This window comes from Rhododendron vialii, chromosome 1a (assembly GCF_030253575.1).
Source record: "Rhododendron vialii isolate Sample 1 chromosome 1a, ASM3025357v1".
Lineage (NCBI taxonomy): Eukaryota > Viridiplantae > Streptophyta > Magnoliopsida > Ericales > Ericaceae > Rhododendron > Rhododendron vialii.
The window spans coordinates 1,475,453-1,500,590 of NC_080557.1; the positions used below are offsets into that span (position 1 = coordinate 1,475,453).

Genomic DNA, 25,138 nt, shown 5'->3' on the forward strand with positions numbered 1-25,138 from the left:
GTGCAGCAAGCTCCTTTCATGTCAATAATGGGACTCCAATTATGGGAGCCAGATGCATTGCCAATAAGCAACTCTTACTCAAATCCAGAAACTGCCAGTAATTGCTACAAAACCACCATCCAAGATGCCATTGCATAATGCTCACACTTTTTTTTTTTATTCACAACAAAGTGAACAGTTGAAGCAAAAAACATACCCACTTTACCATTTTGAAATATTACAAAAGCGTCAAGGGAAAAACTTTTGGGTCAAAGAGATTAATCATCTAGAAAACATTTGCACTCAAACATGAAAATGCATGGAACTTCGGCCCTGTTTGATAGGAGGGATTATAGGTAGGATTGGACTATTAGTCCCCCGGACTAATAATCCCGTGTTTGTGTAGCCTTTAATCCCGGAACTAATAAACCCAATCGGACTATTAGTCCTTTTTGAAGGGGACAATATAATCCCATGGGGGGTGTGGGATAGATAGTCCGGGGGATTAAGGGAGGTCAGGATTAAGGGCAAAGTTACCAAAATATCCCCTTGTTTGCCCTTAAAGTTAAAGGGAATAAGGGCAAACTTAATCTTTTTGGTTTTTTTTTTCTTCAGTAAAATGCAATCATTTTGAAAACAAGCCTAATAATTTCGATATGTTGTTCTTTCTTTTCGATATAATTAAAAAAAATAGCCATTCTTTTATTTTTTTGGTTTGGTAAATAAAATAACAATTAACTAATCAACTTTTGCATTTTTTTTCTTTCTTTTTTTTTTTGTTTGATATAGCAATTCTTTTCTTTCTTTCTTTCTTTTTTTTTTTAGTTTGGTAAATAGCAATTAGCTAATCAACTTTTGCTGCTTCTTTTTTCTTACTTTGTTTTCGATAAGATAAAAAAATACGTAGCAATTCTTTTCTTCATTTTTTCTGGGTTGGTAAATAAAATAGTCCGTAGTTAGATCACAACCAATGAACACAAAATGGTGGAGTAACAAATCATGGAAGTTTGCTCTAGATTTCAGCGGGGGAACCAAAAAAAACAAAGTAGAGCTTGCTATCTCATGATCAAATCTATATATATACACACACACACACACACACATCCCTTTAGCATTCTTTTTTTTTTTTTTTTGTAATTATTGGTTAATTAAAAAAAGAACCCTTAGCATAAATTGCACTAGATTGATAGACAATAGAGCCATTAATACTTATCAAGCGGTATTCAAAACAAATATTGGACACACAGGATTGACCACAATCCAATCTAATCCCTTGCACAAACAAACATGGGATATGAGAGACTATACTACCTCAGACGTCTCACCCTCGATTTTCCTCGACGCACCTGTGACTATAAAAGCAGCAGCGATTCACTCCACGACAAGCTTCCTTGGCTCTGTCCCAAGAATCCCACTCCCTGTTGATAGGAAGAAAACCTATGAGTCCCAAATCTCTGAGCAACTTAACAAATGGTAAAAAAATTTGCTCGAAATTCATGTCAAGAAACTAAAGCCACAGAAAACTAAATACCAGGCGTCATGCATTCTGTTATTCTCTCGGTCTAAACATCTTAGGGTGAGTTAACGGAAATGTAGGGCGCCGCTATTCGCAGCCCTCTATTTTCTCCCATAGCCCGTTAAAAATTTTCAATTATACTCGACAGTTAGTTACCGAAATTGAGATATATTTTCAGTATCCAATTACCGAAATATAATATTTTTTTCAACAGCTATTTACCAAAAATGTATGTTCGGCAATTGTTTACCGAAAGTTGAACATATTCGACATGTAGTTACCGAAATATAATTTTGTTTTCAACAGCAATTTATCGAAATGTTATTTATGATTTTCAACAACTATTTACCGACATGTAATGGGCTATGGAAGAAAATAAAGGGCTGAGAATAGCGGCGCCCGAAATGTATTGTGAACAAACAAAGCTGAAATGAAAGCATGTATTCTATTTATGGGCAAATTCCACTTTCACCCCTTGTAGTTATCGCCATGTGCGGATACCCCCCTCATGGTTCAAAACTGACCATATAACCTACCTGTGGTTTTGAAAATGTACGGATAGACCCCCTGCCGTCATGTTTTCCATCTATATTAACGGACACAACATTAAAAGATCAATATATCGTCATCATGTCTCTTGATTCTTCTTCTTTTTAAAATCTAACCACATCATCCCATATACCAAAAATTGAATCCAAACCGTTGATATTGTAAATTTTGACAAGTACTACATCTATGCCAAAATTCAAGTCAATCAAAAAATGAAAAGCTCATGGTCGAATCGATTTTGTTATGAAATTAAAATTTTGAATTTGAATTTACTAAAAATTAGATCACTTGGTTATTGATACCTGATCGAGATGATTTTTTTACAGAGAAAATCTATTATTTATTTAATACATTATGAACGACTCAGATTACATTCTAGAGGCGTATGAGATACACATCCGTTAATATGGATGGAAAACATAACGGCATGGAGTCTATCCGCACATTTTCAAAACTACAGGTAAGTTATGTGGTCAGTTTTGAAGCATGAGGGAGTATCCGCACATGGCAATAACCACAATGGTGAAAGTGGACTTTGCCCTATATTAAAGTTCAATCAGAACGAAATCATATGTTCAAACTATCAACAAATATCCTTTCAAAAAAAAAAAAAAAAACTATCAACAAATGATAATCATGCCGCAAGTGGCCAATTGCAGATTAGTTAATGAGGGAACCAAACCAATTATGCAGGACAACTGACCTGGTATAGATGAGCGACAGTGTTGGTGAACCGCGTGCTTCAGTGTTTCCCGATGAGCTACAGTTCTTTGAACTGCAAGGCGGTTTTTAAGACGAGTGTTCTCAGAGGGTTCATCTCCTCCTATTACGTTTAATGTGTCTTCTGTAGGCAGGTTGGTTTTCTTAGTTATTATCCTTGTTGAAACTTCCGCAGTCACCCTTTTCAGAAGCCGAACTGATCCTGAAATAGAGAACATACATAAGGGCTCAAATAATTCATAACCACACTTTCCAACATGTTCCAATGCTAATAACTCAACTAACAAAAAAGCCCTGTCCCAAAAGTACCAGTGTTTGGAACAAAGCTTCTCTCTCTCTCTCTCTCTCTCTCTCTCTCTCGGAGAGAGAGACACCACCAAATATGTGAAACTCAACTCATCGCCATATCCATGTCATCACAGCAAAGAGAACTAAGAGAATCTCCAACCCAACTCCCACTCATTCTCCATTTTGGAGAATCAAGATAATCTACTATATTAAAAAAGTGAGATTGGAGGATTTTACTCTACATGCTAAACTCCAATCCAAACTCTCCATTTTCATCTCTAAAACTTCCCTCCAAAAGTCCTCCAATTCCCTTAAATTTTACATAGGAGTAATTAAACATGGTCAATATTGGTCTCATTGGCAGTTTTCAGGATGTTTTCCATTTTATAACTCTGATAAACAGTTAATTTATTTAATAAAATTTATTACTATTCTATTAAAGCAAACCTAGTAGCATAAAGGATAGTTGAAAGACTTTTTTAAGTATCTGTTTTGCAGAATTGTCTCTCCAAATATCACATAGGTCTCCCCAATTTCAAGTCTCCAATTTAGAGTCTCAAAATGGGTATGGGTTGGAGTGCATTCATTCTCCAATATTGAATTAGACTATAACGCGACACAAAATCATGAGGATAACTAAAAGGATAAGGACCAAGTTCACTATAAGCTGTGAAGCACCGACACCTCTAGAGGTCGAAGTATCGCAGTGTCGGACTCGGGGACACCTCGAGGACATGTACGGGACACGCCACGTGGTGTGCCCCATAATTTAATATAAATTTTTTAGGGGGACACGGCAGGGGATATGAGGGGACACAACAAGGGCCAAATTGTAATTTTAAAAAAAATTGGGGGTCAAATTGTAATTTTTTTAAAAAAATTTGGGGCCAAATTGTAATTTTTAAAAAAATTTCTGGGTGTCAAACTATAATTATTAATTTATATAAATAAATATACGTGGCGTGTCCCCGCCGTGTCTATATCCCTATTGTTTTAAAATTCTCGTGTCCCCGTATCGGTATCCATATGGTGTCGGTATCTATGTCCGTGCATCATAGAGTAAACCATTTGACACTTCTAAATCACTATATGAAGAAGACTGATATCCTAATGATGCCCAATGAACAATGATACGCAACGGACCATGTAAGTGTTGTATGGCAAGAAAAAAACTTCTGTTCATTACAAACCAAAACACTTATATGCAAATATTGAATTAGAATAACAATTAGAGCGGCGGAAAAAGCAAAAAATAAAAGAATACCTGAATGAGGACCGGCAATGTTAGGATCAAAACCCTGTGATGGTTGAGGACCAATCAAGGGGGCATACAGGTAAGAATCAGATTTCAGGTAATCCCCAACCTTGTCAACCAATTTCTTGTTTTCATCCTCATGGGGTTTCATTATCTCAACTCCTAACAACAGAAAACATTCAATTGAATCAATTTTCAATCCCATTAACAAGGTGTGTCAAGGAAACAAAACTAACCAAATACAGAGACATGTAAATGAACGATAACACATCACATGGTATCCAAAATACGGTCACCGGCAGAGACGGTTGGGAAGTTATACGGCGTTGAATTAATCTTTTGAGGAAAAAAAAAAAAAACCCCAATAGAGAAACTTGTAAATATGCATGAAAAAACCAACAATACAAACAAATCGTTACCCGCAGTAGCGGTAGGAAGTGTCATTTTTGGTGAGACAGAGGGTTGAGAAGAAACCAAGGGGGCAAATAAGAAAGAATCTGATTTGAGATAATCAAATATTTTCTTGAACAGTTTCTTCTTCCTGCTGTTTTTCTTGATTTTTCTCCGGTGAACTCCTAGAGACAAGGCCCCTCTCTTGTCCATTGATCCTTTGATTGAAACCCACAATATTGATCCTTTGATTGAAATTGGTAAAGTTTGTGTTTTTTTTTCCCGAATACGGATAGTGTCAAGTGTTCACAGGTGGAAGATGGAGAAGAACACAACGTGCAGAGTTTTCCGTGGTTGGGATTTTCGAAGCTTGTGGAAACAGGTGACAAGCGGTTGTGTGTCTTGTGACTTGTGAGGCGTGTTCAGCGGTGAAAACTTACTCCGAATTTGAAGATCCGAAATGATACTCACACAATCATTATGTGTGTTGTGTAATCAATTTTAACGGTTCAGATGTGTTTGAACGTTCTAGTTTTTAAAAAAACTCTTCCAAGCAAAAATTTAAACGAATCTTGATCGTTTATTACAACAATGAACGGATGGAGATTGGTTGTATTTGATGTTTTGTACGATCGTTGTACATGCAGCATCTTTGCTCGAAGATGAATGAGCATGAAAGTGGATCTAGACTATTGATTTTTGAATTCGGAATAATTTTGGGATAAGTTTTTTTTTTGGATATTTAGGAGCACTTTGTCATATGTGTGAGGAATTCATATGTATGTAAAAAAAGTGTAGTTGAATATGTGTAAATATGTTATATACCAAGTATTTCTAATCGATACCCACAGTCGAGTTCTTCCCAGGTTGTAGATCCCATTCCACTAAGCACTAAAAGGACTTTTAGAATTTTTTTTAATTTTTATCTTAGTTTAACGTTAAATTTTCTTGACTCTTTAATTCGTCTCCATGACAACCCCGTTCCATGATATGATGCACTAAGAGATAGAAGTCTAAGTAGACGACATTTTTACTTTTACCCAAATATTTTAAAAAATAATCACTTTTAAGTAAAAAAAAGTCGAAAAGTCAATTTTTTTTTACTTGAAAGTGGTTATTTCCCAAAATATTTAGAAAAAAGTCCGAGACGAATAAATAATCCACAAAAGTTTAGCGTAAAACGATCAATTACGAATTTATTCTGAATAAAGACAAAATGTTCTAAAAGAAAAAGCTCTTAGCAGAATGGGGTCGTAGAATGTGTACTGAACCCATAAAGAAACAGTCGAGAATGGAAATTCTAGTAACACCACATTTTATACTCCATAGTGACAAGTGTGGCGGTCTCCACAAAAGTTTGGATGGGACCCACTATACTTGTCACTATAGAGTATAAAATGCGATATCAGTAGTATTGCTCGTCATTAAGATTCCGGGGACAAAGTAAATGGGCTAAATGATGATTAAAATAATAAAATGAGCCAGAACAGCCCAAATGTTTGGAGACGCAGTTTTATGGGAAAATGACGGAGACGCAGTTTTATTGGAAAATGATGGCCCAGGACGTATTTTGATAATTAATATCCGCCAAGAACATGCGAAGAACATTTGTTAATGATGAAAAAATCCTTGACGGGTATTAATTATCAAAATACGTCCTTAGCCGTCCTTTTCCCCAGTTTTATTAAGACCAGTTCTATCAGCCCAGGTTTGTTACCCAAAATGGGCCAACTAATCTGGATTTCCATTAAATTGAGTTGGGCAGAACTTCAAGGCCTTGTTTAGGCTTTATAAGGGTAGACTAGACTATCCAAAAGATTTCGTTTATGGGCCCAGTACAAGTTTTAATTTGAAAATTTAAGATGTTCATTTTGAAGATTTCTGTATGTAAAAATCATTCTGCCATAGATTTAAAGTGTTTGTACATCGATAAGGGCTAGCTTGAATAACATTTCTATTCGTAAAAAATAGATGGTGAAGACTATTTGGTCTTTTAAATTTAATTTTTTGAATACGATGGCATTTTTTTTTCTATCAGCAAAGAAAAATAAGATGGCATAGTAACGTCCGATTAAGTTAATTTTTTTGAATAAATTGTTAGACATTGAGTCAATATATAGATTATTTGAATCATCGAAAATCCCTTTGATAGGGGCCATGACGTGGTCCATGGCCCATGAAAGACATTAGAGGGAATGGAGAGAAGTTGGATCCATAAAAATAGGAAGTCAAAATGGGAAGTTGTTTTCAAATTACAAAGCGCCTCATAACTCATTGGGAAAACTGGCTTTATTTTAGTTTAGATTTTCCCTCTAAAATGTTTGTCTGTAGCTTTAGGAATTTAGACAAGTTGTTTCCGCCATGCACTTTTAATTGATGTATGCAAGAAGAATGGCATGTCTCGAAAATTCATATTTTTGTGGGTTTTAACTTGTTTAGTTCATTTAGAAAATAGGCAAAATCCAGCCTTAATTAACATGTTGAACAACACCACCTATTGGCTTTTCAGTGCCTTATGTTGAGAGTCTTAAAAGCATATAAAGAGGAGCCGACATATGCATAAATTAGTCCAGACATCCGATTATACAAAAAAGTATCATAGATAGTAAATTGATCAACTCATTGAACCCAAAAAAGAATAATGAGCACTTGCAAAAAATAACAAAAAAGCACTGTTAGGGTTTCTTGGTAGGGGGGCTGGGGCTGCCGCCTCACCCCACCCCCCCACCCCTCCATCACTGGCCGTCTACTCCCTGCTATGACGGGTTGTTGGGTCGCTTGGTGAGATCCTTCGGCGAATAACCCCCGGAACCGGAGCGGCGGTTTTTCCGGTGACATGATTACGGCTGGGGTTCTGTTTCCTCCTCCTTCTCTCTCTCTACATCTATCCCTCCCTGAGTTTGGTGCTCCCCGTCAATGGCGCCAATCATCCGCGTGCAGTCCGCCTATGTGCTCTCTTTTCCAATCTTCCTCACCGTGCGAGTTTTATTGGCGTTATTAGGCCAATCCGGCCTTGTCATTTGGGTGTCGCTTGTTCGAGCCCTGACAAGATGGTTGTTGTGGGACGGAGATAACTGTTGGTGATGTTGGATGGTGAGGTGTGGTTGCTGCGGTGATTTGCGATCTCGGTGACCGGATTTAGGAGTGTAGATCTGTTTCTCTAGGTTTTGATTTGTTTTTCTCTGCTGCATTTATTTTTTTGGATTTCTACCCCTGATGGGGCTATTTCCTCTCCTTCAGGGGTTTCCTTTGGTTTGGTTGTGCGTTTTTTCTGCGACAAATGCTGTGCCCAGAAGGTTTGTGTGTGGGAGTGGAGTGCTTGGCCTCTCCTTGTGGCTTGATTCGCTCGTTGTGTCGTGGGAATCTTGCTCTTCTTAATCTATTGTTTCTTCTATCAATGAAAACTCCTAACATTTTGGCAAAAAAAAAACACTCGTGACTGTTCAAATTGGAAATTTAGAAGTCTATCAAACTGACAAAACTTGTGAACTTTATGTTTCGTTTCGTGAAAAAACAAAAACAATGCCATACAAATCCAAATCTTAACCAGCCATTTAATGCCTACGATGTTTAATATGAAGATGCAAATCCCAACGGGTTCGGCTAAAGTAATAATGAGAAAGCAACAAGTGTTTGTCTTCTACGAGGTCAAAGGTTTAAAAATTCCACAAATGTCAAACATTCTAAATCTTAGAGCCTCTGGAAAGTTTTTCCTGTCGTTAATTTCAAAGCCGCAGAATTAGTCGAGATACGCGCAAGCTGACTAGACATCCTATTATAAAAAAAAAAATGCAAGGTACATTACATTTTGACTATACACCCCATTATATTTGGGAGATATGCGCAGAATAGAATTTGCAAGAAAGTAGTGTTTGGGAGGACAATACTCAAACTAGATTAAAAATGGGTATTTTGAAGATAATGCTCAAAATAAATTACTGTATGAATTTAAGAAGATTATCCAAAATGAGAATGAAAAAGTTCCACCGGAGCAAATTCTCAAATTGTGCCTTAAAGTGTAATTTTGTGAATGTATTATGACATAATGCATTATTAGAATTCGGTTCCCAAAAAAAATATACAAATGAGGAGCCACAATTTAGCTCCCAAACAGCTTCTCAAATTTTCTGGAAAAAAAGCAATTCGTAGTACGTAGATGTATTTGAGCAACTGGTTTTGCCGACATTCGCCTAGTAGGCTTAGGACGATATGCAAATAATGTCAAAAAAAATTCGGATTTCAATATACATTTCACAAATTTCAATACATTTGTTACAAATATCAATACACTTTTCTACAATATCGCTGCACTTTTCACATATTATCCTCCGTCTGAGAGTTGAGATTACCATTTTCCTTTGAGCAATTGGGACTTGCATACTCCTCAACCACCGAAAGCATTTCATTAATACTAAATACTCCTTCCGTCTCATTTTTTTTTGTCCTTCTTGAAGTTTTTGTTAATTTTCAATTGCTTATATCTTCTAATTTGAATCTAAAAAATATGCAATATGAATCTTGATTGATAGTTCTCGATTAGGTTTACAATACAAAGTTTTCAAAATAATAAAAAAATATTATAAATTGAAACATAAAAGCGTTTAAAGAACGACACGAGTAACGGAGGGAGTAATGACATCTGACTTTAACCTGTGAACTTCCAATAGATGAACTTCTTCATGAATTATACTCCTTCCCTCCGGATTTAATAGTCATTTTTTGGAGTTCGTATTATTTTTCAATCAATTATATCTTATAATTTATAATGTTTTGTGTAATTTTAAAGATATTGTCTTATAGAATTAATTGAGATCTATCAAACAAGATTCATATTGGATATAAAATTCATTACCAATTTAATGATATAATTTATTTTTTATCCGGTTAGAATTAAATGAGAGACTATTAAATCTGGATGGAAGGAGTACCATTTAGCCATAAATCTCTAGTACTTCTCAACCACTAAATTGAAAGATGTCATTAATGATCTGATTTTGTCATGTAAAGGTGCATGCATGCAATTATACGGCTGTTTCGGTCTAAAACTGTACGAGTACCATTTAAGGGTTGCAGTTTTAGATGTAAAGAGATTTGGCAGATGAACTCAATCACTTCAAAAAGCATGCTAAGTTGATTTTGTCCTTATTTGAAAAGAATTTCGCATTTGTTAATTTTGCGTTAAATTTTTATGGATTATCAATTCGTCTCGACGAGAGAAATCAGAAAAGTAATTTTTTTTACTTTCACCCAAATATTTTGAGAAATAATCACTTCAACAAGCATGCTTGATTTACTTTTTCGATTCCTCTTGTCAAAACGAATCAATAATCTTCAAAAATTTGGTACAAAACTAACAAATGCAAAAAAAAAAAAATCAGATAAGGAGAAAACAACTTCTTCTTCTTCTTCTTCTTTTAAAGTTTAGGAGAACTAGCCCTAAAGCTTGGTTCTCTCAATTAATTAATTTTTTCGTTTTGTGTGTTTTGTTCGTCTTTTCTGAATTTTGTTAGATTTATGTGATTTTTTTTATTAATCATCCGTTTTGAAGAAGTCTAAAAAGTATTTAAATTATGATCTCGAAAGAAAAAAAAAGTTCACTAAAGACCAAAAAAATATTAAACAGTTGTCTTTTGGAGCTTTAGTATCGTCTTACTTGAATTTTTTCAACATCGATTCATATTTTACTTATCTAGTCTGTCTCGTTGAGACAAATGATCAATCCTAAATATTACGATGAAAAACTAAACGAAAATATTGCTAGTTCCTCCATTGGCTCATATTGATAAAACCAGATGGGCGGACATAAGATACACAACCCATAGGCCGGCCCCATTCCAGAACGTGAAATAAGTACTTATTTTTTAAGAAGACAATTTCAAGCTCAAAAATGATGAGCTTATTGAAATATAAAAATATTTAATATATATCTTGTTTGAAAGATCTCATTGAGATCTTTAATACGGTGCAAAAAAAATCAAAAAATTATTTTTCATTTACATTATTTTTTAGTTTGAAAATGTAAAATAAGTAGTACTTATTTTTTAAGAAAATATTCTGGAACGGGCTCAATAGATATAACAAAGGACCCAAAGAGATCCGAAGAAAAGATAAAGAAAAATAATACCATAAAAAAAATGAAGGAAAAGCCGAAAGAAATAGTAGCAGTGTTGGAATCACCACTGATCTCGTTCATAGATTTGGTTTCGAGATTTTAATGCGTGAAAGCACATTTGAAAGACTGAAATAAGAAAAGCCAAGAATGGTCCAAATCATTATTTCAAGCAAGGCTACTACTTCGGCTAAACATGAATATCTCTATCATGCAATTAAACTCTCAAACTTTCCATTGAAGGCCGTCCACATTTGACACCAATTAATTAATTAAGCATTAAAACATACGAAAAGTGCTACAATACACATCTTTTATTTGGGTGTGTATCATATGCACTCTTATTGAAACACACAAAAATATTATGATTGCCAAAATGTTATGAATCTATTGCTAAAAAATTACGAATTATATTGATGAAAAGTTACGAATTTTTAGTATAGTTACGATATGAAATAAAATGTTATGAATGACCGGTCTTACAAGTATTTTTTTATAAAGTGGCACAATATGAACCACACAATAGGTACATATGGTACACACCTTAAAAAAATGTGTACTGAAGACTTTCCCTAAACATATATATGGCCTCAACCCGGTACTAAAATTGAATCAGTAGTTGAACTTTTGTTGTATAGGTCATAGGACCATTCATTCACCAATGGAAAGAAAACCGTATAAATCCATTTTAGTGTAATTTTTTTTTTAATGAAGAGTGGTCCTCGGGCTAGCTTGCGCATACCACAAAACTAATCTCTCCAGCTCTCAACCAGCCTTTGCTAACCCAAAGGGTTTTTAAGCATGGGGTGGCCCCAAAAGCTTTTCGCATTGCATGGGAGTCGAACCTGGGACCTCGGGTGGTAAGCCCCTCCGTCCTGGCCAATCAACCAACTGCACTACCCTTAGGGCCCATTTTGGTGTACTTGTGTCAATATTCCAAATTAAAGGAATTAATGGGCAGCTACATCAATTTAAAACTTCATTTAGTACTTTGAGTACACTCTTTAACGGTATAGAAAATTTGTTTTGATTTGGTTTAAAGTTAGTGTGATTCAAGAATTTTTTCAAAATAGCTTGTTTTTCGACCTGTCGAGGTAACAATATCAACTATATTTGTGGTAATTTCTGCATTTTATATCAACTAGCTTTTGTTCATTATAGGATTAAGTTTTTTTTTTCTTCTTCTTCTTCTTTTCCCCCCTTGCAGTTTTTTTTTTCTTTTCAAAACAATAATAGATGGTATTATAAATCGCAAACCAAATACATCATGTGAAATCTCCATTCCTAGACAAGGGATCAAGAAGCCAAACATAAGGGGATTCAGTCCAAAGACTACAATCCAATCCACCTAAACCTTTACTAGCCAAAGTATGCGCAACCGAATTAGAAGATCAGCGAGCAAACAAAAACATACAACTTTGAAAATCATTGCTCTAAACCTTAACATCATGGATGATAGAATTCACGCTTTGGTTGACTACTGTAAGCCCATTTATCATGTGAATGACTGCCTTAGAATCACTTTCCACCATGATGGCATTTAGTCCTAGTTGAAGCCCCATTTGGACTCCACAAAAAACCGCCATGGCCTCTGCGATCGATTTCTTGGCTTCTACACCAAGACAAGCATCTAGATGCAGCAGCCATGAACATTCCATTCGCATCTCTGATAACCACACCATATGCACCTTTCCCAGAAAACTTTGCCCATCCTCCATCCACATTAATTTTAACAAAACCAATACTCGGCCGTTGCCAAGCAACACTAGAATCCTCCTCCCTAGTACCCCGAGTTTCTCCCACTGGTCGGTTTGCTGCTAAGTATTCATCCAAGCAACCTACTGCCCTAGAACTAACAACTTAAGGCAGCAAAATTTTTGTGTTCAAATACAGCACCATTTTGATTTTTCCAAATATACCACATCCCAACTGCTATAAGAGAACAACACCGGTCCTTATTTGAAACATTTTGCCAACGAGCCTCAAAAGCATCCCACAAATCAACAAATGAATTGTAACTATCACCAACCAAGCCCGTATTGAAAGGGAACAAAACCTGTTACGCTAAAGGGCATGTGCAGAATTGTTTCCACTTCCACCCCACAAGCTGGGCAGCTTGACTCCTCAACAACCTTTTTTCCAAAAAAGATTTACTTTAGTCTATAAAATCACATGAAGACACTTCCAAATGAAGTGCAAAATCTTCATCGGAATTTTGAGCTTCCACAGATGTCGCCATCGATTCTCTATAAGGGCAACAGAAGTAGAATTTTCGCCATCTCCACTTGCTGTCGAGCCTTGGTCACTAAGCTCCAATGCCGTCGTGTAACCCGAGCGGACATTATATGTTCCCGAAGAGGAGAAATGCCATACCAAAGAGTCTAAGAGCATTTGTGCATGACACTGGAATGCTCAATATGCATTGCGCATGCTCACTATCAAACAACCTCTGAACTTCACTCACCTTCCAAGTTCTTGACACCGGATCAATTAGTTGATCCACTGTCTCTATACTATCATCAACTATCACCCTCCTAGCCTTGAAATCTCCTCCTTCAGGAATCTAAGGATCACCATCCACCAGAACTGATATTCCATTCCCAATCACCCAACGCATCCCCGCTGCTAGAACTTTCCTCCCTTCCCAAATACTCCTCCAGACATATGATGGATTAGTCCCCAAACCAGCTTCCAAGAAACTGCAATTCTTAAAATATTTACTTTTAAGTACCCTAGTCATGAGACAATGAGGAGCCCTCATGATCCACCACCCTTGCTTCCCAAGGGGAGCCAAATTGTATGCAGTAAGACTTCGAAACCCAAGTCCACCTTTCAATTTCTCTTTGCACAATCGACTCAACTTCATCCAATGAATTTTTCGTTCATTTCCAGTCTAACCCCACCAAAATCTAGCCATAGCTGCTTCAATTTGATGACACAACCCTTCCGGCAACTTGAAACAAGACATAGCATAAATACGAAGAACAAGCGCTACTGACATCAATAATACCTCCTTCCTAGCTAGCGTAATCAACCTCTCCTTCCAACCCGCCAATTTCTGTAATAGTCTATCCATGATATAGCTGAAAAGCTCAATCTTTGACTTACCAATTTCAGCCGGAAGGATCTAAATACTTGCCAAGGTCTGCCCGAGCTGGAATAGATCGATATGACATTACTGCGCTCCACCCTCACCTCTTGTTTGGTATTCTTGCTAAAAAAGAGCGAGGATTTTTTAAAGTTAATAAGCTGCCTTGACGCTTTCTTATAATCTGTCAAAATGGAATCAATGGTCTGCACTTCCCTTCGGTTCGCTTTACAAAACACAATCATATCATCCACAAAAAGAAGGTGGTTGATCGAAGGACTCCCTCGACAAATTATGACCCCATGAATCATTTTCCTGAGTTCCGCCTTCCGAAGCATCTCTAACAATCCTTCAGCACATAACAGGAACAAATACGGAGATAAATGATCCCTTTGACGAAGTCCCCTTTGCAGTTGTACAAAACCGAAAGCCTGCCCATTAAGCAAAAGAGAGTAGCTCACTGACGATATACACCATAATCCAACCAATCCAGACCTCAGAGAACCCCATCTTATGCATAATGGCTTCCACAAAACCCCACTCAACTCTATCATAAAAAGTTAAAAGCGTGATATATGCTCGGTATCTTCTTTTATTTCTTTCCATGCCAATATATGAAACTCACTAATTCATGTGAGCTGTAACTGAAGCAAATTAATTCGGTCATCAATAACAAAAACAATTTTTTGTAGAAATTGTAAAAACAAAAAATAGCAAAACAATTGTGTTCTTCTTCAAAGATTAATAAAATCATTTTGCTAAGCACAAAAAAAAAAAAGCAAAAAAAAAGAAGAAGAAAACAAAAGAGAAGGTTGCGCAGATTTCTTCTTCTTCTACTTCTTCTTCTTCTTCTTCTGCTCTTCCTTTTTTTGGTGCTTAATTTCATCTTCTTCTTCTACTCTTCCTTTTTTTGGTGCTTAATTTCACTGGCTTTAGACCATGCTTTAGGGCTTCTTCTTCTTCTTCTTCTTCTACTTTTCCTTTTCTTTTTTGGTGCTTAATTTCACTGGCTTTAGACCATGCTTTAGGGCAGCTTTCCACACTAAATCGATCCGGTCGACGTCGATCGCACCAACTTCATGGTGAGTCCAACCCTCTAGCCGATGAACCACACCACCTGCATGGCATGCATGGACTACCCCTCTCTCCATTGTGTACTGTTCCAACAAATGCAGTAGAAAAATTAAGAAAACAAACAATAACACTGATCATTATTTTCATATGGCATTTACTTTTCGGACCGAATGATTTTCGAGAATTTGAAAAGAACTGTTTCGTTATTCAGAAAATGGATTCTTTTTATCAAAAATTTGAAAATACGGTATTAAATCCGTCAACAAATCCGTCAACCAGACAAGTTGCATTAAAACTGATACGAGCATTGACAATGAACAAACAAATTGGGACGGAAGTAGTATTAAAGAAGTAAAATGGGCTAAAAATATATACCTCACAAGATCCAAGCCCTTCCACATCATCGGGTAACCTCATGGCTGCAAGATCACCATATGTGCAGTCTCTTCTGAAGGCCAATATTGGTGGGACCACAAACTGGTGAAAATGGGTCCCAGATGGAGCCCAGCTTTGCTCTCTTGGTGTTATCCACTTGCCAACTATCCATGCCTACATAACATTTTTCCAAGACAATAAAACGAAAACGTATTCAAATTGTGAACAAATTTGGTTCAAGTGTTCGTTCAATTCATATGGAGCTTTGACCCGGTTTTAATTGAGCATTTGCTAATATTAATGAACGATGGAATCAACCAGTTCATCGGGTTGGATAAGGAAAAAACCTTATTAACAATAGACATACCAATTGCGCAAAAAACCTTGCAATTACCCAGCCTCGACTACATTTTGAACCACGGTGCATGATATATATCATAAAACAAAATTCTTAAGCATAAACTTGGACCCAAAAATAAATCAAAACACACCTCAATTTTAGTTTAAAACGGTAAAATTTTATCATCATATCATTTTGAAAATGAATTTTTGTATAGAAATAGTATATATTATCATGTGCAATCATATTGCATAGGGATCTTGTGAATAATAGCTAGCTATATATATACCTTGCAGTTTTGGGCTGCTTGATACTTGGTCACTTGGACAAGGTACTTTTGAAACTCTGTTGGGGCTTCTTTCTGTACCTTTTGAAACCTCTCAGTTGAAAGAGTTAACATCTGCAATGTTCCTCCACCCATTAGAACCACAACAATTTCCATATTTAAGTGGAGGGGAAAAAAAAATGCGTATGAGACACTTACATGGCTAGAAGTATCGGTACGAGCTGATTATATAAATGGATAATCTAGAAACATAACACGTACTAGGACTCCCACTTACATAACTGTGTTTGGAGCCGTCAAATATATGAGGGCTCATGTGCATCGAACGGCTCTGGATGCAGTTGTGTCTGGCGTTATATTTTTAAAGTAGTACTGTTCTAGCATTTCTCTATTTGGTCGAGTCAAAAAAATTTAAAACAGATATGCAGATGATCGAGGGAGTTACATAATAGAGCGATGCTACATACCCTGACATATTACCCCAAAAATACCCAGGAAAGAGAAATCAATGGTTCAGATTCACAGTGAATCTGGACCTGAACCCTTGATTTCTCATTTCGGAGCAATTCAAGGTATTTGTTGAGGGTACTTAGAATTGTTATACATAATAAAACTTACGAGGACTCGAACTCTTTTCCTGCAGAGGTAAAGGGCAATAGCTCTTCCAAGCTTTGAGGTTGCTCCTGATAAGAAAACCTCCTTGACTTCCTCAGGGATTTCGTTAAGGATAACTGCCGCAGTCAATGTGTTCCCATGGACGACTCGAACTTTCAGGTTTGGATGCTTGTTCACAAAGAGAGTTCCACCTCCATTGAGTGCTTCATTCTACAATATTACACAAATCATTCAAAATCAAAAAATGTACTAGCTGATTATTGAGATAAAAATAGTAATTAAAATGCTTGGTTATTAATCAAGAATTGCAACTAATATGGGTAGAAAGTGTGTAAATTTGTGTGATGATTGATAAGGGTGGTCGCCGTTGGTGTAAATTAGTATCAATTCCAGTTGTTTTTTAATCTTTTTTTTTTTTTTTTCAAGGAAACGCAGAATACCTATTTGGCCACAAAATTTTAAGAATCTAAACCCTTTTTTTCCTGAGACACCAAAATGGTGTTTTTGAATTTCCAAAATTTGTATATTTTCTGGTGAAAATAGAAAGGTGAGTGTTTTTCACGGTTTTTCTTCCGAAACCATCATCTTTTTCTTTTGAATTTTTTGATAATTTGGTATTCAGTCCAAAGAATAGACTTATTTGGAAGACCAATTCTACTGTCTATTAGCAAGAGGCCTAAATAAAACCGGAGCAAAGTTAAGTACATCAATACATGAAATGAAAGCACGCTGGTGTCAATTATCAAATCCAAGAACACAGGCTTCGCAAATATTTCTTTTCAATTCTTCCATATCAAGAAGAAATGACAAAAACAAGACCACTAAACCAAACATCTCGCCCTTGTTGATCCGGTTGAAGAGAGTTATCGCAATGTAGCAGGGTCTCTCTGCTCTGGTCTATAACCTACCATTTTCTGTGCTAAGCAATACTGACATAGCACATGAAATGGACATTCCGTTTTTTTTCTTTATCATTTAGTCTCAAAAAAACATAGATACCTGATCAATAATTCCAAAGATAAAAATAGTCTCTCGCCATGTTTAATCCATGCAAAAAACCAATGTCACGAGTTCAAATGTTATCCTTTTTATGACAGTTGAGAATTGAAGGGGCCAACCTAACTGATCAGTCCCTATGTAATGGTGTGTACGTCTAGTGACCGGTCTACAACAATAATAAAGGTCTTTTATTGAGTTTAACGTACCACACAGAACGTACCACTGACGAGCCATACTCTAGGCCCAAAATTAATGCCCTACACCCGCCACATTGTCGAAATGTGGAATTGAGGGATGGTTCTGTGCAATAGTGTGGGTAGCAGCATCGTGTTGCCCACCTCCGAGCTGTTGGATCATGCATCTGACAGCTCAAAACTCATCTCAGCAATGAACGACTCTCAATCGTTGGTTGACAAGATGAGATCCAAGCCATCGGATGCATGATCTGACGGCTTAGAGGTGCGTAGGATAGTGTTGTGTACCTCACGGCTGCACTGCACAGCACCAAACCGAAATCCCGAAATGTGTACTTTCAACATCAACCTTATTTCATACTCTTTTCGTCCCTTTTTTAGAATCCAGTATTCTATTTTTGGCCGTCCCTTAATAAGTGTCCATTTTTGTAAAATTAATGGGTAAAATTTTGTGCATTTTCTATTTTGTCCCTCAAAGTGCATTCCATTTTGAAAAGTTAGTGAGCAAAAGTATAATGATGATATCTCTATAGAGGGCAAATAGGAAAAATTGAGGTAAAAGTTGATGTGAATGATTGTAATGATTATGTTTTTTAATAAGTTGGAGTTACGAATTTGGATACTTAAAAATGAACAGAAAGAGTAAAATTTAGGAAGGAAAAAAAAAAAAGAAATTGTTCACTTGGGATTCTTGGAACCACTGCCTCACCGCCCTTGTAACATTTATCAAACAACACCTGGCTTTGTTTGGTTGGCATTTTAGTTTAGTTTAGTTTTGATAGCGGGTGAAGAGAAAAATAGGATAATGATTGAAGAGATAAGCAATGATTGGAGAAAGATAGAGAGAAATGAGAAAGTAATAATTGAAAAAATAAGGTAATAATTGGAGAAAGAAATAAAATAATAATTAAAAAATTAAACTAAAACTAAATTAAAATGGTAACCAAACACAACAACCATCATTCTTATTTGGTACGCATAGAAATCGCAAATTAAAATTTTTGAATTTTGTTCCAGTAGGACACGTAAAATGTTTTGTTGTATGTTTACCCACTTTATACGGCACATCCTGTAGTAAATTATATATAACCATCAAATAGGGTAAATGTTTTGTCGCCGGTAGGCCCTTAGCCTAATGGCATAAGTAAGTATTCAGTGGTCTTGTCATGCGGTGTCCAAATAGCTTCCGCACAATCTCAAGACCAAGACAGGTGGAGTAGTTGTGATGGCTATTCCCAATGAATATGTAGTGTGCTAAGTGTGGGCCATGGAGAGAGAGAGAGACCTTGTTTAAAGCAGCAAGGCTGAGGACTTTGACGCCCAATCTATCAGCTCTAAGAATAGCCTCCTCAATGTGCTTGTTGATGCCCTGTGTGGCAAATGGCAAGAAATACTGCAAATCACAAAAAAAAAAAAAAAAAGAAATTAAATCACAGAGATCATTATTCAAGTCGGATTCAGTCCTTAATTTGGACCGGATCGGAATGAGACAATCCAAATTACTTGGACTGGAGAAAATCTAAACCCGGAAAAAAAAAAAAGAAACAAAAGAAGGGAAAGGAAAAAGATACCTGAAAACCAAAGCGAGGGACGACCCAAGTCTGGTGCAAGCGGCCTCTGAGGTTATAGAAAGAGAACAAGAAGGTCTTAGACCTTGCCCACATGACTAGCATCACTCCGAAAGCAAAGGGCCACATCGGGAGCAAGAACAGCCTGGTTGCGAACGGCGTCGACCCGAATGATCGGAGGACGAACGGGCTGTGCAGGGCCGACATTACGTCCACCACGTGGGCCAAGAACACAAAGTCTGGGACCCTGTTATTCGTTCCTGCATGCATTCACAGCACTCAATTTCAGGGTTTCTAAAAAAGGCCCGTTATCGAACCTCCGATACTGTTATTCACTTTCGATACGGCCTAATGTCAGACTATATCACTGATACTGTTACGTTTTCCAATACCGCAATTTAGAACCCTGATCAATCTATACAATTTTGTGCCACGAAATGAGATACTCTTGAGGGAAATAGAAATATATGATCATGTATCCTCATAATTCTTAGGTTTGGAGCAAGGTGGAATAGAAATGGTATTTTTCATAACATATCAAACTGAAATCACATTTTCAAACTAAGTAGATAATTGATACGTGGACCTATGTTTGGGTTGGCTGGGGCCACGTCCGCTCCATTTTTTTATACCATATAAAATTGAAATCACATTCTCAAACTAAGTAGATAATTGATACCCGGACCTAGGTTTGGGCTAACTGGGCCTGTCGGCTCCATTTTTTTTTTTTTGGGTATATGATGTACTTATTTGATATGTCACATATGTGTTTAATTCAAAAATTACAAACTTTAGTACAACTAGGGATAAATACCTGAATTGGAACTTATTTTCTTATGTAGCTCCCATGACTTGGCGTTCATGGTATTGCCCAAGGCATCAAACAGGGGCATAAAAAGGCAAAAATTGGTCCCCATCTCTGTGTGATGGAGGCTGTGGTACCTGTCAAAACATCCCACCAAACAAGCCCTAATGTATTAGTTGAGAATGCAATAAAAAACCAACACCCAGTTATAATTGGTAGAAGAATTAATTACAAGTATTTCAGTCATATCAAACGGGACATAAGTTTGCAAACACACTGAACATGTGTCATTCATGTTTTTATCGGGAACCCAATCGTTGTATTTTTGTACTCAATACAAACTCAAGTATCCAACGATCCCCAAAATGAATGACTCGGATAAGCTTTCTGACCCGAAACAAAACCCATATTTGGGTCCTCATACGCAACAGTAGAACTATTCGGAATATTAAATGTTCAACAAATATTGATTGTATATGTCCTATGCATGCTTTAATAATAAAAAGTAGGTGGGTGCCTACTTGTTATATGCCTGTGGGATAAACTTCATTTTTTTTTTTATAACTCAGGGTCCGGCCGGGTTAGCCAACGCCCACTTGCAGGATTTCAATTAAACGTGATAAACTTTTTTCCCGAGACGAGAGATTACTTACGTTGGGGTATATAGCAGATACTTGAGCAGAGGAAGCGTTTCGAACCACTGATGGGGAACAATTTCCACATTGCAGTGTCCCAAACACCTAAGAAAATCAAAGATCAACAGATAGCCATAGACAGTGGTTATTGATCCACATCCAAGCAGATAAGTCCCCATCAGTGGTAACCCAATCAGTGCACTCAGAATTAGATGCTCCAAAAATGTTGCATTGCCAGCTGCAAATCAATTGTTCATAAACAACAACAAAAATTGACTAGTGATTAGTATTTCATACGTCGATCGACCCATTAAGGGTTTTTTCCTTATTATAAAAAAACTGGATGTCCGAGTCAGTTTACGCGCACCTCGACTAATTTCGGGACTCCGAAGGTAACGACCGGATATAACTCTCAGTAACCCATTAAAGTTTGGCATAATTTTTTAAGTCTTGCATTGTTTTTTGTTTTCGGCCAAATGTTTTTGCTTTTGTTCCCATTTGCCTTCGACGAGTATAAAAAAATGAACAAAAGCTAAAAGATACCCTTGTAATCATAATTTTTTTTCCCCTTTCTTAAATAACTCATTTCTAAACTTCTTTCAAATTTGATTTTTAATTTGTTACGTTCTCTCACCGATAGAAATTCCATAAGTAAAATATTTTGACCAAAACTGAAAAAGAAAATAAGCCATTGTCTCGAAATAAATAATTTCTTCCTTACTCCCCCTAAATTTTCACTTTCACCTACCCTTTTTTATTTATTAATTTCTACCAGTATTTGTACTATCTCATAAAGCCATTGCCACCTCGGCATTTATATCTGGGACCAATGCCTTGATATATATAAACACAACAATTGATAAATCAATAATGCCTTGGTGGTTGATAAATAGCCTTGGTTTCTGTGCACCGATTCAGTTAATAATAAGGCTGTGTTTGGCATATCAACAATAGGTGTGCTTTTTTTTTCTTTTTTCTTTTTTTTGTGTGTGTGTGGGGCTAAAATAGCACAAAAGTTAATTTGTCTGCGTACCCATTTCCACTATGTGGACTTTTTAAAATTTTTATTTAAGTATAATTGTATACTGTTTAGTTCCTCTCGTGCTCAAGAATGATTAATTTCAAAAAAACATTCGAACAACTAAACAAAATATTATTAGTAAATAAAGACAATAATACCGCTGGTTAATCTACTACTCCTTCCGTCCCGATTTGTTTGCCCATTTTCACTATTTGGACCTCTTACAAAATTGTCAATATGTTTTAATTTATAATATTTTTATATGCAATATAGATCTTGTTTGATAGATTTTAATTAGATCTAAAATATGATGTTTTTGAAATTATATAAAACATTATACATTGCGAGATATAGATATAGATAATTTTTTTAAAAACACGTATGTCGAAATTGAAAAAACAAACTGGGACAGAGAAAGTAGTATCTTATCTATATGTAGGCCCAAAAAAACTTCTTTATGGAGCTTTCCGTAAAGAAAGCCTTATGGAACGTAATCACGCGCGTCCAAGTGTTTTTGGACGGTCCGGATTGAAAATTAATTGTGACCGGTAATAATTAATTATGACCGATCAAAATTGAAAACGAATCTGAACTATTAACTGCACGAATGGACGGCTGTGATTGCGCCGCTCAGGGAACAAGTTTCTCTCATTTAGGCCAACCTTCCTTTTCCAGAAAACCGAATCCCATTTTATGGAATGGGTCAGGAAAACTAAAAGTGAACATGATTTGATAATTTTGTCCTTACTTAAAAAAAAATTTGTGTTTGTTAGTTTTGCACCAAACTTTCGTAGATTATTGATTCGTCTCAACACGAGGAATCGGAAAAGTAGAAAATTTACTTTTACCAAAATATTTTTAAAAATATCCAATTTTAAGCTTAATAGTGGACATTTCCGAAAATATTTGGGTAAAAGTTAAATTTTTTTAGTTTTCCGATTCCTCTCATCGATACAAATGAATAATTTATAAAATTTTGACGCAAAATTTACAAACGCAAAAAGAAAAAAAAAATTAAGGATGACAAAACTCACTTTTTGGAACTCAACCTAAGAGCATCTCCAACCATTGACATCAAATTCGAAATATCAATTTTTTTTTGAAGGCTGATGTGGCATTTCAGCATCTCCAATTTGACATCAAAACCTCCTCTCCAACCTTTATGTCAAATTCTATTTATTTGACATCAAATTATCCCTCTCCAACCCTTATGTCAAAATACAAATGGTCATTTTTTGAAATTTGGCATGGAGGAGGGAGGTTGTCAAAGATGGCATAAGAAGGCTTGCTTCAAATCCATGTATAAATTGGCATCAAAAAAGGCTGTTGGATTGGATTGAACTTTGATGTCAAATTTTACCGTTAATTTATCCACGTAGAATTTAACATCTCCCATTGAAGATGCTCTAAGCCTGTAATAAAATACACTGTACAGAAAGATTTCAGAGTTTTACCAGTAAAAGCCTGGGGGACTGTTGAGGAATGGTGGAGTGAATGGTAATGGGTGAGAAGATAGTTATTTCCATGGAAACATTTATGAATCCAGTAGTAAAAGGGCTCTGAGACACCCACGTGAAGTAATATTACTGCGACAAATCCACTTGAATTCCACACAGGAAGACTGGAAAGTGATGGGAAAATGTACAAGGCCATGGATGCCAGTAGGGCTTGGAGAATCAAGAAGTTGTCCCTGTAATTGTTGAATAAAATGGAAGAACCAATAAATATTAAAGTAAATTTCAGAAAAAATAAAATAAAAATAAAACCCGTTTACGAGGGGAAAAGGAAAAGCTTCTTAATGATTCGAAGTGTCCGATCTAACTTAACGGACGTATCTCGACTAATTCATGCGGACAAAACCAATTGCCCGCCATCAAAGGCACTATTTAAAGTTAGAACAAGAAATGATAGCCCTGATTAGGCGACCAGCTGGAACCTAAAACCTACGAGTAAGAGAAACAAATTATTAAACTTCAGTTTTAGTACTACCGTTTTAGGGCTGGACAAGCCTAACACCTAGGTTAATAAAACCCATTTCGTAAAGAAACTATCGGTTCAAAATTGAAGAGCTATTCAAAAAATAGAGTGCAAAATTTAATAAATTAAAAAATCTTAATTCCTGTTAAATTTACTTATTAATTAAAAGAAAATGATTTTCGAACTCTCGAAATCAATTCCATTATTCGACCCCCTTTTTTGGAATTGCGGTTAACAATTTAGAAAGCGCGAAAATCACTGCCCTAATTAAAAACAACAAAAAGTTAACAAGAAAGCGGAGGATGAAGAAAATATCCCCGTCAATTGGAAAACAAGAAACCCAAATCTGAAAGCAATATCAGTATAAATAAAACAAAAACCCATTTTTGCCATTGGGAAAAAAGATGGAAATCAAGGACAGAAACAAGCAAATACCAGTCCCATTCTTTGTCAATCTGCTTGAAATCCACTCCCTGCGGCAAAATCCGGCGATTTCGGGTGAGGAAGAGCATGTTGCTCCAAGAAGTCCAGTATTGATAAATGGAAGCCCTAAGTGCACAGATAATCAGAATATGAAGGCACCAGCTCTCCTCTATGTTCTCATCCTGAATTCTTGAATACAACACTTTTGCTAGAAAAGGCCCATAGAGCAAATACTGCAGTACCCCAAAAAAAAAAATTAAAAAAAATTAAATATCAGAAACCCATGTCGCTGAAAAACAACATAAAAAAAATGAAACTTGAATAATCAATTGGTGATCTGAACCGTTCGTCCGAGTGATTCGGTTAGTTATTTATTCGTCGATATAACAGTCGGATGTTTAAAAATTTCAGTACGCTAATTACTACAAGAAAGGCATGACAGAATAGGGTATTTTTTATTTCGAACTTATGATTATCAAATGAGAGAGTAGTTAGGTCATAGATTTTTGCTTACCTTGAAGGGGCCCAAGTTCTCCCAAGGCCATGCTGATAAAGGTGCAACCATATTTTACTCACACAATCTCTCCTGGTTTAGCCAAAAGATTCAAGTTCGGAATAGAATACAATATGTTGTTATTCAGATAGATCAAGTGTCGGTCGGAGAGAGAGAGAGAGAGAGAGAGAGAGAGAGAGAGTCCCTTGAAGTATCTGCTCAAGTCACCTGGAGTACTTTATATAGCTGGAAAACAAGCCGCCCTCTCCTGTCTTCGCTTCTTTTTTACTTACTATTCCATCCGTTCCGGTTCATTTGTTTTTCACTATTTGAGACCTTTTATAAAATTATTTATATGTTTTAATTTATAATATTTTTTATGCAATATGGATCTTATTTAATAGATCTCAATTAGGTCTAAAATATGATGTTCTTGAAA

General features: G+C 36.2%; 2 protein-coding genes across 2 annotated transcripts; both read right to left on the reverse strand.

The window, feature by feature from the left end:
* Nucleotides 1-1,162: 1,162 nt before the first annotated feature.
* LOC131323063 (uncharacterized) lies at nucleotides 1,163-5,112 on the reverse strand. Its single transcript, XM_058354686.1, has 4 exons — nucleotides 4,727-5,112; nucleotides 4,317-4,469; nucleotides 2,748-2,966; nucleotides 1,163-1,397 (listed from the first exon to the last, which is right to left on the reverse strand). The coding sequence occupies exons 1-4, from the start codon at nucleotides 4,908-4,910 to the stop codon at nucleotides 1,351-1,353; spliced, it is 603 nt and encodes a 200-aa protein (XP_058210669.1). The 5' UTR covers nucleotides 4,911-5,112; the 3' UTR covers nucleotides 1,163-1,350.
* A 9,732-nt stretch (nucleotides 5,113-14,844) lies between these two features.
* LOC131323404 (very-long-chain aldehyde decarbonylase CER3) lies at nucleotides 14,845-24,911 on the reverse strand. Its single transcript, XM_058355179.1, has 11 exons — nucleotides 24,721-24,911; nucleotides 24,219-24,439; nucleotides 23,261-23,496; nucleotides 20,804-21,023; nucleotides 20,160-20,287; nucleotides 19,349-19,605; nucleotides 19,063-19,170; nucleotides 16,588-16,794; nucleotides 15,973-16,083; nucleotides 15,344-15,517; nucleotides 14,845-15,051 (listed from the first exon to the last, which is right to left on the reverse strand). Exons 1-11 carry the CDS (start codon nucleotides 24,769-24,771, stop codon nucleotides 14,866-14,868), a joined length of 1,899 nt encoding a protein of 632 aa, XP_058211162.1. The 5' UTR covers nucleotides 24,772-24,911; the 3' UTR covers nucleotides 14,845-14,865.
* Nucleotides 24,912-25,138: the final 227 nt, after the last annotated feature.

What these genes read in the sequence shown, in the direction of transcription:
- LOC131323063 (XM_058354686.1), bottom strand. Translation starts at nt 4,910, where the DNA reads ATGGACAAGAGAGGGGCCTTGTCTCTAGGAGTTCACCGGAGAAAAATC. An exon ending in ACTTCCTACCGCTACTGCGG is followed by an intron (nt 4,470 to 4,726) that starts GTAACGATTTGT and finishes TTCTGTTGTTAG; the next exon opens with GAGTTGAGATAATGAAACCC. An exon ending in CTGTCGCTCATCTATACCAG is followed by an intron (nt 1,398 to 2,747) that starts GTCAGTTGTCCT and finishes TCCTATCAACAG; the next exon opens with GGAGTGGGATTCTTGGGACA.
- LOC131323404 (XM_058355179.1), bottom strand. Translation starts at nt 24,771, where the DNA reads ATGGTTGCACCTTTATCAGCATGGCCTTGGGAGAACTTGGGCCCCTTC. An exon ending in AGAACTTGGGCCCCTTCAAG is followed by an intron (nt 24,440 to 24,720) that starts GTAAGCAAAAAT and finishes GGGGTACTGCAG; the next exon opens with TATTTGCTCTATGGGCCTTT. An exon ending in ATTGACAAAGAATGGGACTG is followed by an intron (nt 23,497 to 24,218) that starts GTATTTGCTTGT and finishes CAACAATTACAG; the next exon opens with GGACAACTTCTTGATTCTCC.